Source organism: Callionymus lyra, chromosome 15 (assembly GCF_982586985.1).
Source record: "Callionymus lyra chromosome 15, fCalLyr1.hap1.1, whole genome shotgun sequence".
Lineage (NCBI taxonomy): Eukaryota > Metazoa > Chordata > Actinopteri > Syngnathiformes > Callionymidae > Callionymus > Callionymus lyra.
Window position 1 is genome coordinate 1,400,320 of NC_141832.1, and position 13,922 is coordinate 1,414,241.

Here is a 13,922-nt window from a genome sequence, read left to right on the forward strand (position 1 = left end):
TGACGTCACACAACTGCCGAGTCCCTCTTTTGTTGCAGGGATACGAACACACGAGTGGACACGAGTGGACACGAGCGGAGCCGAGAGTACCCGAAGAGAATAAATGAATAAAAATATACATTTCTAATATTTGAACGCGTGACAGGATTCATTGTTATCATCAAACAACCTTTCACTGGAGATTATAAAATGACAAATTAAATTCCAGGGGGCGGGTCTAGTCACGCGGTGAAGGGGGCGGGGCTTATGTGAGACGTCAGCTGTCAATCACCCCCACATCCATGACTCATTAGCTGCATATTTTTACTTGATTTCTCCGCCAAATATTGAAGTCACGTGGTGTGGTCATAGCTGACTGAGTGACACGCGCCCCTCCCCCCCACGCACACCTTTAAACCTCTTTGAGGGGAGGGGGGGTCATGGAGGGGGAGGTGGCTTCCACGCCTGCGCGATACCTCTCCATCCCCGCTGCATCCCCCCCCCCTCTTTTTCTGCAGCATCAGTACCACCCTCCCCCTCCCCCGCCCCTCGCGCCCGCCCTCCCCCACTCTCTCTCGCCGTCGGTCGGTTCTGCCGGGCTGCTGCTGCTGCTGCTGCTGCTGCTGCTGCGGGGCCACAACTGACCGCGACCAGGAGGACGAGCCAGAACCGCCAGAACCGCCGGGGCCGCACACGACCGAGCCGAGCGAGCGCGGAACCTGCGGGTGGGTTGCGACCAGGGCGCGAGATCCAGCAGAAGGCGGAGACTTCATCCTCATCATCATCATCATCATCATCCTCCTCCATCTCTGCCGCGGCGAGGAAGCGACGGATCCGGAGCCCGAGACCAGGACCGAGCCTCTCCCCCCGGACCCAGTGTTCAGGCACCCCAGCGCGGACGCACCATGAAGGACCGTACCGCGGAACTGCGAAGCGTAAGTGGATCTGCTCCTCACCCCTGCACCCCTGCACCCCCCACACCCTCCGCTCGCGCGGCCTTGTCGCTCGTGCGCCGCAGCGGCGGATCTTCTGTGCATACAGAGCATCCGCCGCAGTACTCGGAGGAAACCGACGCTGTGATTGACGGGTGATCGTGTGAGTGATCGTGAACGGCGGGTCTGCGGTTGGAGGTCATCACCCCCCCCTCTCTCTCCATCACCCCCCCCCCCCCTCTCTCTCCATCACCCCCCCCCTCTCTCTCCATCACCCCCTCCTCGTTCGACAGTCAGAGCGCGTTTGTTCGTCGCAGAGGCCCGAGCCTCGACCAGAACCTCGCGTGCGCGTTCATGCTCGCCCGCGGTGATGGAGGACGCGGGGTGTGGGAGGGAGGCAGGGGGAGGCAGGGGGAGGCAGGGGGAGGCAGGAGGGACGAGGCTCGGGGGGGGAGAGGCTTTTTTTCTCGAGGCCGCAGTAGCGTCGCCTCCCTTCAGGAGCTGCGGTGAAGACCTGAGGTTCTGCTCGGTAGTAGAGTCAGTGTGTGATGGGGGTGTGTGTGTGTGTGTGTGTGTGTGTGTGTGGGGGGGGGGGGGGGTCACTCTAGCCTCACCCATTTTTATGAGCGTCCAGCTCGGGCGGGTAGAACCGGGTCTGGCGTGTGGAGCGATGTGGGTTCAGTCCGGTTCAGCCGATCTCAGGACGTGAGATGTGATCGATGTCGGATCAATACATGGATGTTTGTTGCAGCAAAACACCTGAAACACACACACACACACCCCCATCACACACACACACACACACACACACACACACACACACACACACACACACACACACACACACACACAAGCGCTCATTCCTCCAGTGGTTTCATCCATTTATTATCCGTCAATCAAATGTCTTCATGAGCAGCTGATCAATGAGTCATGTGACCTGCTGTCCCAGCTGCAGACACACACACACACACACACACACACACACACACACACACACACACACACACACACACACCCCCACACACACACACACACACACACTCTTATGAAGTGACCCGAGAGCAAGCAGTGGAGTTACGCTGCAGGTGTGTGTTTATCTGTGTGTGTGTGTGTGAAGGTCGAGTCTTCATGACCAGCAGCTCAGTGGAGGTCACACACACATGCTCGTCTTTACACACACACACACACACACACACACATGCTCGTCTGTACACACACACACACACACTCAGACACACGCACACACACACTGGTGTGAGACCCTGGACCTCTTTAGAGAAGCTCTAGTCTGAGGCTCTGAGTGCGTCTTTCGTGTCATGGTGACACACACACACACACACACACACACACACACACACACACACACCCCCACACACACACACACACACACACTCTTATGAAGTGACCCGAGAGCAAGCAGTGGAGTTACGCTGCAGGTGTGTGTTTATCTGTGTGTGTGTGTGTGAAGGTCGAGTCTTCATGACCAGCAGCTCAGTGGAGGTCACACACACATGCTCGTCTTTACACACACACACACACACACACACACATGCTCGTCTGTACACACACACACACACACTCAGACACACGCACACACACACTGGTGTGAGACCCTGGACCTCTTTAGAGAAGCTCTAGTCTGAGGCTCTGAGTGCGTCTTTCGTGTCATGGTGACACACACACACACACACACACACACACACACACACACACACACACACACACACACCTGTGTGAGCTGCTCCTGGACCACCATGACAGCAGCAACTGTCACTTCCTTCCCAGAGAAACTGGAAGTATGGTTTGGAAGAGAGACAGATGGGCTTTATGCAGCGCCAGAGACCCCAGTGGATTGTGGGTAACACAGCTTGCTCTTGGCATAACATACACAAGCTTTCTACAGCCAGGAGTAGTTTGTGTTCTGTTGGTCCACGTCTTCTGCTGATGATGAAATGAAAAGTTCTGCTAGTTATCTCCCTCACTTCCTCCCTTACTTCCTCCCTTACTTCCTCCCTTACTTCCTCCCTCACTTCCTCCCTTACTTCCTCCCTCACTTCCTCCCTTACTTCCTCCCTTACTTCCTCCCTTACTTCCTCTCTTACTTCCTCCCTTACTTCCTCCCTTACTTCCTCCCTTACTTCCTCCCTTACTTCCTCTCTTACTTCCGCCCTTACTTCCTCTCTTACTTCCTCCCTTACTTCCTCTCTTACTTCCTACCTCACTTCATCCCTTACTTCCTACCTCACTACCTTTCTCACTTCCTCTCTTATTCCATAATTACCTATTCTCTTACTTCCTCCTTCACTTCCTCCCTCACTTCCTCTCTTACTTCCACCATCACTTCCTCTCTCACTTCCTCCATCACTTCCCTTCTCACCTCCTCTCTTATTCCTTACTTACATCTTCTCATATTTCCTATCTCAAATCCACTTTTACTTCTTCTCTCACTCCTCCCTCTCTTCCTCCATCACTTTCGTCCTCACTTCCTGCCTTTCTCACTTCCTCTTTTACCTCCTCCATCACTTCCTCTCTTACTTCCTCTCTCAAAGCCACTCTTGCCTCCTTCCTCACTTCCTCTCCTACCTCCTCTCTTACTTCCTATCTTACCTCTTCTCTTACTTCCTCTCTCAAATCCCCTCTTACTTATTCACTCTCCTCCTCCATCCCTTTCTATCTCACAACTTTTCTACCTTCCTCCCTTAATTCCTCGCTCACTTTCTCTCTTACCTTCCCTCACTTCCTCCCTAACTTCCTCTCTTCATTCCCCATCACTTCCTCTCTGATCTCCTGTCACCCCTCCCTCTTTTTCTCCTTCACCTCCTCTCTCCATTCCTTCCCCACTTCCTCTCCCATCTCCTTCTTAAACCTCTTCACTTTTCTCTCTCACCTCCTCACTTTCTTACCCTCCCATTTTTCTCCCTCACTTCCTTTCTGACTTTGTCTCTCACTTCCACCCTTGCCTTCTTCTTCACTTCCTCTCTCCATTCCTCCCTCACTTTTTCTTTCACATCCACCCTACCATTCTTCTAAAAATGTTGCCTTTAAATCCCTCTTTCCATTTCTCTCTCACCTCCTTTCTATCTTACTACTTCTCCACCTTCCTCCCTCTCTTAATCTCTGACCTCCTCTCCTACCACCTCCCTTCCATTATTCTTCACTTCCTCTCTCCATTCCTCCCCAACTTCCTCTTCCATTTCCCCTTCCAATCCTTCATCACCCCTTACCACCTTCCTCACTAGCTCTTTTCCTTCCTTCCTCACATGATCCGTAAGTTCCTTTGTCCTCCTTAACCTCCTTCATCTCTACCTTCTTCATTCACTTCCTCTCTTCTCCTCTCTCCTCCTTCGCCCCCCCTTTAATTTGTACTTCCTCCCTTATTTACCTTCTCCCTCACTCCCTCTGACATGTCCTCGCTCGCGTCCTCCCTCCCTTCGGCCCTTAATTCCTCTCACCTCACTTCCTTGCCCACTGAGACGACATTAAGTGTCCTGACCCGGCTCGTCCTCTCCTTCGTGTCTTTGTGTCGTCGTCTGAATCCTCCCTTTCATCTGCTCCGTCTTTCCATTCTTCTCCGTCCCTTTCGTCTCCATCTCCTCTTTCTTCTTCTCTTCCTTCCGATGATGGACAGAACTGTTGCGACAAACGTTGACGTTGTGAACCCGGTTGTGTGTTTCAGGCGAAAGACAGCGACGATGACGAGGAGGTGGTCCAGGTGGATCGGGACCACTTCATGGACGAGTTCTTCGAGCAGGTGAGGTCAGGAGGTCGCGAGGTCAGGAGGCTCACGCTGATGATGTCACGCCCGTGCAGGTGGAGGAGATCCGCGGCTGCATAGAGAAGCTGTCGGAGGATGTGGAGCAGGTGAAGAAGCAGCACAGCGCCATCTTGGCGGCGCCGAACCCCGATGAGAGTGAGAGCCCCGACTAGCCTGGCGCCTCCGTCACGAGGCCCCGCAGCCGTGCATGACCGTCATCTTCTGTTCGCTTCTCCTGCACCTTCTGCACCTTCTGCCTCCTCATTCTCTTCCTCCTCCTCCTCCTCCATCTTCCTTCTCTGTCCGTGTTGCATGCTGACGTTCTTCTTTTACTGAAGTGACTGATGACACGTGAGTTCTTTTATCGATACCTTCTTCTACGTTTTCTATCTTTGGTCTTCTTCTCTCGTTTCTACCTGGCGATCCAGCACTAGCCTGGACTTTTAGTCATTTTAGGAAGTGCATCAGTGTTTGTGGACACGGACGATGATGGCCGTGGTCGCCGTGACAACCCTGCTTGTTGTTTCAGAGACCAAACAGGAGCTGGAGGACTTGACGGCCGACATCAAGAAGACAGCCAATAAAGTCCGCTCCAAGTTAAAAGGTGAGACCGGAGGAGAGGCCGAGTCGTGGCGGGACTTTTTCTGATGTTGCGTCTCTTTCCTGCAGCGATCGAGCAAAGCATCGAGCAAGAGGAAGGTCTCAACAGATCCTCCGCAGACCTGCGCATCCGCAAGACACAGGTCTGTCTCCCAGCTAGTCTCTAGTCTCTCGGTGTGTCTCTAGTCTCTCAGTGTGTCTCTAGTCTCTCAGTGTGTCTCTAGTCTCTCGGTGTGTCTCTAGTCTCTCAGTGTGTCTCTAGTATCTCAGTGTGTCTCTAGTCTCTCGGTGTGTCTCTAGTCTCTCAGTGTGTCTCTAGTCTCTCAGTGTGTCTCTAGTCTCTCGGTGTGTCTCTAGTCTCTCAGTGTGTCTCTAGTCTCTCAGTGTGTCTCTAGTCTCTCGGTGTGTCTCTAGTCTCTCAGTGTGTCTCTAGTCTCTCAGTGTGTCTCTAGTCTCTCAGTGTGTCTCTAGTCTCTCAGTGTGTCTCTAGTCTCTCAGTGTGTCTCTAGTCTCTCAGTGTGTCTCTAGTCTCTCAGTGTGTCTCTAGTCTCTCAGTGAGTCTCTAGTCTCTCAGTGTGTCTCTAGTCTCTCAGTGTGTCTCTAGTCTCTCAGTGTGTCTCTAGTCTCTCAGTGTGTCTCTAGTCTCTCAGTGTGTCTCTAGTCTCTCAGTGTGTCTCTAGTCTCTCAGTGTGTCTCTAGTCTCTCAGTGTGTCTCTAGTCTCTCAGTGTGTCTCTAGTCTCTCAGTGTGTCTCTAGTCTCTCAGTGTGTCTCTAGTCTCTCGGTGTGTCTCTAGTCTCTCGGTGTGTCTCTAGTCTCTCAGTGAGTCTCTAGTCTCTCGGTGTGTCTCTAGTCTCTCAGTGTGTCTCTAGTCTCTCAGTGTGTCTCTAGTCTCTCAGTGTGTCTCTAGTATCTCAGTGTGTCTTGTTGTGTCTCAGTTTGTCTCTAGTCTCTCAGTGTGTCTCTAGTCTCTCGGTGTGTCTCTAGTCTCTCAGTGTGTCTCTAGTCTCTCGGTGTGTCTCTAGTCTCTCGGTGTGTCTCTAGTCTCTCAGTGTGTCTCTAGTCTCTCGGTGTGTCTCTAGTCTCTCAGTGTGTCTCTAGTCTCTCAGTGTGTCTCTAGTATCTCAGTGTGTCTTGTTGTGTCTCAGTTTGTCTCTAGTCTCTCAGTGTGTCTCTAGTCTCTTGTTGTGTCTCTAGTCTCTCAGTGTGTCTCTAGTATCTCAGTGTGTCTTGTTGTGTCTCAAGTGTCTCAGTTTGTCTCTAGTATCTCAGTGTGTCTCTAGTCTCTCAGTGTGTCTCTAGTCTCTCAGTGTGTCTCTAGTGTCTCAGTGTGTCTTGTTGTGTCTCAAGTGTCTCAGTTTGTCTCTAGTCTCTCAGTGTGTCTCTAGTCTCTCAGTGTGTCTCTAGTGTCTCAGTGTGTCTCTAGTCTCTCGGTGTGTCTTGTTGTGTCTCAGTGTGTCTCGAGTGTCTCAGTTTGTCTCTAGTCTCTCAGTGTGTCTCTAGTCTTTAAGTTTGACCCTAGTCTTTTGTTGTGTCTCTAGTCTCTCAGTGTCTCTAGTCTCTCAGTTTGTCTCTAGTGTCTCAGTGTGTCTTGTTGTGTCTCAAGTGTCTCAGTTTGTCTCTAGTCTCTCAGTGTGTCTCTAGTCTCTCAGTGTGTCTCTAGTCTCTCAGTGTGTCTCTAGTGTCTCAGTGTGTCTCTAGTCTCTCGATGTGTCTTGTTGTGTCTCAGTGTGTCTTGAGTGTATCAGTTTGTCTCTAGTCTCTCAGTGTGTCTCTAGTCTTTAAGTTTGACTCTAGTCTTTTGTTGTGTCTCTAGTCTCTCAGTGTCTCTAGTCTCTCAGTTTGTCTCTAGTCTTTAAGTGTGTCTCTAGTGTCTCAGTGTGTCTCTAGTATCTCAGTGTGTCCCTAGTGTCTCAGTTTGTCTCTAGTCTTTAAGTGTGTCTCTAGTCTCTTAGTGTGTCTCTAGTCTTTGAGTGTATCTCTAGTCACTAAGATTGTCTCTAGTCTCTCAGTGTGTCTCTAGTCTTTAAGTGTTACTCTAGTCTCTTGTTGTGTCTCTAGTCTCTCAGTGTGTCTCTAGTCTCTTGTTGTGTCTCTAGTCTCTCAGTGTGTCCCTAGTCTCTCAGCTGTTCTCTAGTCTCTCAGTGTGTCTCTAGTCTCTTGTTGTGTCTCTAGTCCATTGGTGTGTCTCTAGTTTCTCAGTGTTTAGTCTCTCAGTGTGTCTAGTCTCTTGTTATGTCTCTAGTCTCTCAGTGTGTCTAGTCTCTTGTTGTGTCTCTAGTCTCTCAGTGTGTGTCTAGTCTCTCAGTGTGTCTCTAGTCTCTTGTTGTGTCTCTAGTCTCTTGTTGTGACTCTAGTCTCTCAGTGTGTCTAGTCTCTTGTTGTGTCTCTAGTCTCTCAGTGTGTCTAGTCTCTTGTTGTGTCTCTAGTCTCTCAGTGTGTGTCTAGTCTCTCAGTGTGTCTCTAGTCTCTTGTTGTGTCTCTAGTCTCTCAGTGTGTCTAGTCTCTTGTTGTGTCTCTAGTCTCTCAGTGTGTGTCTAGTCTCTCAGTGTGTCTCTAGTCTCTTGTTGTGTCTCTAGTCTCTTGTTGTGTCTCTAGTCTCTCAGTGTGTCTCTAGTCTCTTGTTGTGTCTCTAGTCTCTTGTTGTGACTCTAGTCTCTCAGTGTGTCTCTAGTTTCTCAGTGTCTCTAGTCTATCAGTGTGTCTCTAGTCTTTTGTTGTGTCTCTAGTCTCTCAGTGTGTCTCTAGTTTCTCAGTGTCTCTAGTCTTTTGTTCTGTCTCTAGTCTCTCAGTGTGTCTCTAGTTTATCAGTGTCTCTAGTCTCTCAGTGTGTCTAGTCTCTTGTTGTGTCTCTAGTCTCTCAGTGTCTCTAGTCTCTTGTTGTGTCTCTAGTCTCTCTGTGTGTCTCTAGTCATTAAGATTATCTCTAGTCTTTAAGTGTGTCTCTAGTCTCTCAGTGTGTCTCTAGTCTCTTAGTTTGTCTCTAGTCTCTCTGTGTGTTTGTTGTCTTTTCATGTCCTTATTTTGTCTATCAAGTCTGTCATTTTGTCTGTAGCCTCTTTGTCTCTTGTCTCTTGGTGTGTCTCTAGTCTACATGTGTGTCTCTAGTCTACATGTGTGTCTCTAGCCTATCTGTGTGTCTCTTGTCTCTTGGTGTGTCTCTAGTCTATCAAGTCTGTCTTTTTGTCTCTAGTCACTCAGTGTGTCTCTAATCTTGTCTCTATAGTTTGAAAAGTGTCTCAATGTCTCTCATGTCCCTCACTGCGTCTCAAATCTTTGTTCGTGACTCTCAGTGTCTCCCAAATGTTTGTCCCGAGTGTCCCTCGAGTCTTCCTTGAATGGACATGTTTTGACTCAGACTCTCCCCTCAGCACTCGACTCTGTCCCGCAAGTTTGTGGAGGTGATGACCGAGTACAACACCACGCAGTCCAAGTACCGAGACAGATGCAAGGACAGGATCCAGAGACAGCTGGAGATCAGTGAGCGACACACCTACACACACACACACACACACAGACACACACTCTGACATGTGCGTCTGTGTCTCCGCAGCCGGACGGACCACCACCAACGAGGAGCTGGAGGACATGCTGGAAAGCGGCAAACTGGCCATCTTCACAGATGATGTAAGCTCAGCCCCCCCGACCTGCCGGGTCGGATCAGAACCGCTCTGCTGTTGTGTCGCCGCAGTCGGCAGAGCGGCCACCAGGGGGCGCTGGCACATCCAGTGAACACGGCCGTTAGTCACGTGGTCGTTGAAAAAAAAAACCTCTGCTCTTATCGTGAAGGAGCCGCCATTGTTGTCCACTCCTTCAAAATAAAAGCATCCATTCACTCTTATTGTGAAAGCATTTCATCAGGTTCTCTCTTCTTGTGACGCCTCCAGATCAAGATGGACTCTCAGATGACCAAACAAGCTCTGAACGAGATCGAGACCCGACACACCGAGATCATCAAGCTGGAGAACAGCATCCGCGAGCTGCACGACATGTTCGTGGACATGGCCATGCTGGTGGAGAGCCAGGTATGTCCCGTGGCTTCCGGTCCCGGACCTTCCTGACGTCCTTTTTCTTGGTGTTCCCCAGGGCGAGATGATCGACAGAATCGAGTACAACGTAGAGCACTCGGTGGACTACGTGGAGCGCGCCGTGTCCGACACCAAGAAGGCAGTCAAGTACCAGAGTCAGGCCCGCAAGGTTGGCGTCCACCCAGACCTTTGGACCAGAACCCCTTTGGAGTCTCCAGCTTAACCCACTTCCTTTTTGGTCTGCTCTCCTCTGCAGAAGAAGATCATGATCATCATCTGCTGCGTCATCCTGGGCGTCGTGCTAGCATCGACCATCGGCGGCACGCTGGGCTTCTGAGATGCTCCGCCCCCCAAACCCCCCGCCGTGACGCCGACGCGACCGACAGCCAGCAGATAAACACGACGACGATGACACAAAAAACTTGAAATCCAAATGCAAGACAGAAAAAAATCCACCAGGCAGAAATAATCGATCCAGAGCCTCCGCGGGGTTTCGTCCCGAAACAAACAAAAAAAACAAACCCGTAGGAAACGTGATCACAGCTGACAAAACATGATGACATCAATAGTCCTAAAATATTACCCAAACTTCCGCGTTGTTTTTTGATTTTAAGGTTTTTATGTGTTGGGACATGTGACCTCATCAGAGGGGCGGAGTTCAGGCAGGGCGATAATGTCCGAGGGACGCGACCCCCCAACCCGGCTAGATCATCTGGTGGGTCCGGCGGAGGGGCAGACCGATACTCGTTTTAGTCGGCCGATAAGATCAGGTAGACTCGCTGACACGCCCCCTACACCCGAGGACAGCCAAGAGACGTTTCCATGACAACGATTTGCCCCCCGTATCACCACAACCGTGCAACCAAAGAGCAGGGGGAGGGGCCTCGCCGTCAGACAGGTGAGGCGGACTGTCAATCTATGCAGCTTAGAGGTCATCAAGCCCCGCCCCCCTCACGCGAGACTACCGATGAGAACGCCGATAACGTCGGTCGCCATGGCGGGAACGCGTTCGTAGATTTCGAGACGTCGTCTCTTAACTTTCACAAAATCGGACAAAGAAGCGTTACAATGACATCATCACTTTCCCAAACAGACCGTTTGAGCAACATGTCATCTGGGCCGACCTTTTATCATGTCCGTGTGCGTCATATCATGCTAGCTCCCCCTTAGCGCCATCTACTCAGCACTTTGTTTGTTACAAAGAAGCGGCTGCTGGCCGACGATTCGTAAAAGGAAGTAATTTGATCTCCGAGTCAAGTCTTTTCAGCTTTGATACCCGTGGTAGTTGGCGGGCGAGTCATTTGTGAGACGAACCAGCACGTTTCGATCAATACTTGAAGAAGCGTTAGCATCACCGGAAACGGTTGGAAGCGCCGGAGCTTCCGTGAGTTGGTGGCGAGGCGCGTTTAGCACGAAAGCAAACCTACGTTAGAACATCGTTTGTCGGCTCGATGATACGGAGCTCGGCCTGTTGAGAGCCGCGCTAGCAACACCGGAATTGTTAGCAAACAAACTCGAGACTTTTGTCGTCACTTCAGCAATAAAGTCTGTTTTATCAAACTAGTTTGGCTAGCAGTAGGCTGGTTGGCTAAAGGACACGCGATGGGATAGTCGTGGCTTTTTGACGCCGCCGTGTAAATATATCGGAAATCATCCTGAAAGCATTCGTGGGATCGATGTGACCGACTTGAACTGCTACGCTAATGCTAGTCACGAGCCGACGCGCAGCTCTGAGGCCTCCGGAAGTCGCGCTAATATCTCTGTTGCAATTGAGCCAGTTTTCTCTGAACCGTCGTCGTTAGCGCTGTTAGCTGTTGATGTCAACTCCTGATGACAAATATGTCTCCATTTTTTTCCTGAAAACCAAAACAAGTGTTTGTTCGCCAAAGTCAGACTCCCTTCAAGACCCCCCGGGTTTTTTCACACTTGTTTTCTACCGAGTCATGATTAGCGCTCTACGTGTTCTTAGACTCTTGTACAAACTGGTCGTCTTCTCGCCCGCGTGCTCGTGTCAGGACTTCTTTTTCCCAGAGTGCCCCACCTTTTACATGGACATTAAGATTGACGTGTGTTGGTGTGTCGTCACTTGCGAAAACTGTTTTCCGATCTTCGGCGATGTTGCCCCCCCCCCGCCACCAGCCATTTTGTCCCCCTAGTCATCGACCATTGTGAACCATGTGACCAATGTTAGCCTGATGATTTGCTCCCGTCCTGATGTTGTCGTTTAGTTTGTGATGGTGAGCAGGCCCCGCCCCCTGTGGACTGTAATAATAATAATAATAATAATAACGGCATGCAGAAGTTTGCATGAAGGTGTTTCGTCTGACCCCGCCCACATCCTGCACTTTACCGTCCACAAGTGTTAGCACGTTAGCTAACAAACTATTTTTTTAACAAATAGGTTCTGTTATCGAGAGTAACCGAGGTTCCCCCCACACCCCCCCGCCCCCCGCATCACTGACCTCCGACGCTAGGTTAGCCATCGCTACGTCCGTTAGCTCCCACGATTTTGTCCGTACCGTACGTTGCTCTGCCTCTCGACTCTTCATACGAAATATTTATTGTTTTTTCGTGCGTCGCCATCGATTCTCCGACGACCCCCGATCGCTGCTCCTTAAAGTTCAAACCAAAGCGTTTTAGCCTCGCCCGCCGCTAACGATAAAGAGCACAACACAGTTTCTGTTTACACCGATGTGAACCCCTCGCCAACTTCCTTCTCCCACTGCATGCTGGTCAATCTGTCAATATCTGACTCCGCCTCTGTGACGGCCCCTCCCCTCACTGACTTCGGTATCCCAATAGGAATCATCTGATAATATCGTTTAACACCTAAAAGGATTTTTCAAAGACGAACATCGGGAATGTGGCGCTGGTTAGCGGTGAGCGCTAACAGTCGTTCCCGTCCATGAAACGAGTGAGACAAGTTTTGAAGTTTGGGGCCAAAAAAAATGTCATTTAAAGATTGTTTTCATTTTGTAAACTGGCAGCGACATCAGCAGAAGAGCGTCGGTCTTCCTCGTTTGTTTTCACAAACCCTCGGACGATGAAACTGTGTTTTTGTCTTCCGCGAAAAACCCTCGAAAATACCAAAACGCGTCCAGGTCCCTACTGACTTCACCACACGACTGCGCCGACTCTTTTTCTCCAGTATTTGGTTTACATCAGTGTTTTTCGGGCTGTTGGAAGAGTTAGGGGAGGGGCCGAGTGTTCTCAGCCTATCAGAGAGTCTGTATCATTATTGTTATTATTATTAGCATCAGCGGAAATGCAGTTATGAAGATTTTTGCAGAAATTGCGACGGAGGACTGAACGCGATGATCCGACGATAATAGCAATGATTCCATGACATAGTAACGGTGAATATCGATTGCTCGCAATTTTGTCAAAACTGATACTTTGTGTTTTGTAATTATTGTAAATAACCCAGAGAAAAAAATGACTTGCATGTCTACGTATAAATCTACTGAGATATCGGATCCCGTCAAAGTTCCCCCGCAAGGGCCCGATCCTCGTCAGATTCCTCCCGGCCCGACGCAAGACTCCGCCTCCACGGCTACCGTCCACAGAGAGAAACAGAAACCTAGCTTCTCGCGTCTTCGTCCGTCATTATCCGACCAACGCACGAGCTCCCGGGACACAAAAAAAACATGTCTTTTTGTGTCCCGGGAGCTCGTGGAGTCAACGCCACCAGCATGCTGCCGTCCATCACCTCCGTCCCAGAGGCGCCACCCACTGGTCCTCTGATGAAAGTGCTTCCCTCCATCTTAGGATAACTGGCTTCGCGCCAGGCCACGCCCACTTTCTGTCAGTTTCTTCTTCTCTCTGTTGGACCGGCAAACCAGTTCCCACGACGAGCTGTGCCCCGCTAGCACGTTAGCACGACCCAAATTTAGGATTTGATCGTCAGAGCCGCCATCAAAGTTTCTCAGATTCTGGGAAAAGCACAGAGGATTTGACCCCCAGAGGACACGCCGTTGAACCCTGACCCAGGTTGCCTGTACGATTCCCCACTGTGTTAGGCGGTTTTTCCCAGATCCCCCCCCGACCTGTCCTCGAACCGTCCGGTGTTCTGGACCTGGCATCTTGGAAAAAGGCTGGAACTTTGCCGGAGTCTGACGAGGACGTGGTTCTGCGGACGCGACTTTGACCGGAAATGCAACTTGTGTCCCGTTTCTTTTGTGTGTGTGTATGTGTGTGTGTAGCGTAATGTAAAAGCGATCTGTCCCCCCCCCTCCCCCCGCCCACTCTTAAACAGCACCCCCTCTCTGCCCCCCCCTCGTACTGCTGTTGGCTGTTCTGTTTAGTTCATGTGACGTGCCAGTATTCCCCCCGAAACCCCCGGATCTTTAAGATGACAACTCTATGCAGATGCGTCTTTTATAAATGTGTCGAGATTTTATTTCAATAAAAACTTGGAAAAAAAAAACAAACCCTGACAGACATAACGAAACGATTAAAAAAAAAAAAATGAATAAAGAAGCGGATTGTTCAGTGTAAGACGACTCTGTTCTTCACCAACACACACTGCAGGGGAAAACGGCTGAGCATGGGGAGGGTCAAAGGTCAAGGCAAGACCGTGGAAACTCCTTAGAGAGCGAGAAAGAAGTTGCTTCGTCAGGCGGCGAGGGATT

At 50.6% G+C, this 13,922-nt stretch overlaps 1 protein-coding gene across 1 annotated transcript; it reads left to right on the top strand.

Moving 5' to 3' along the window:
- The first annotated feature begins 572 nt into the window (after positions 1-572).
- Positions 573-13,788, top strand: stx1b (syntaxin 1B). The gene is made up of 10 exons (XM_087808871.1): positions 573-914; positions 4,588-4,662; positions 4,722-4,821; positions 5,195-5,269; positions 5,335-5,408; positions 8,635-8,743; positions 8,817-8,890; positions 9,151-9,288; positions 9,350-9,460; positions 9,548-13,788. The coding sequence occupies exons 1-10, from the start codon at positions 885-887 to the stop codon at positions 9,626-9,628; spliced, it is 867 nt and encodes a 288-aa protein (XP_087664997.1). The 5' UTR covers positions 573-884; the 3' UTR covers positions 9,629-13,788.
- The last annotated feature ends 134 nt before the right edge of the window (positions 13,789-13,922 follow it).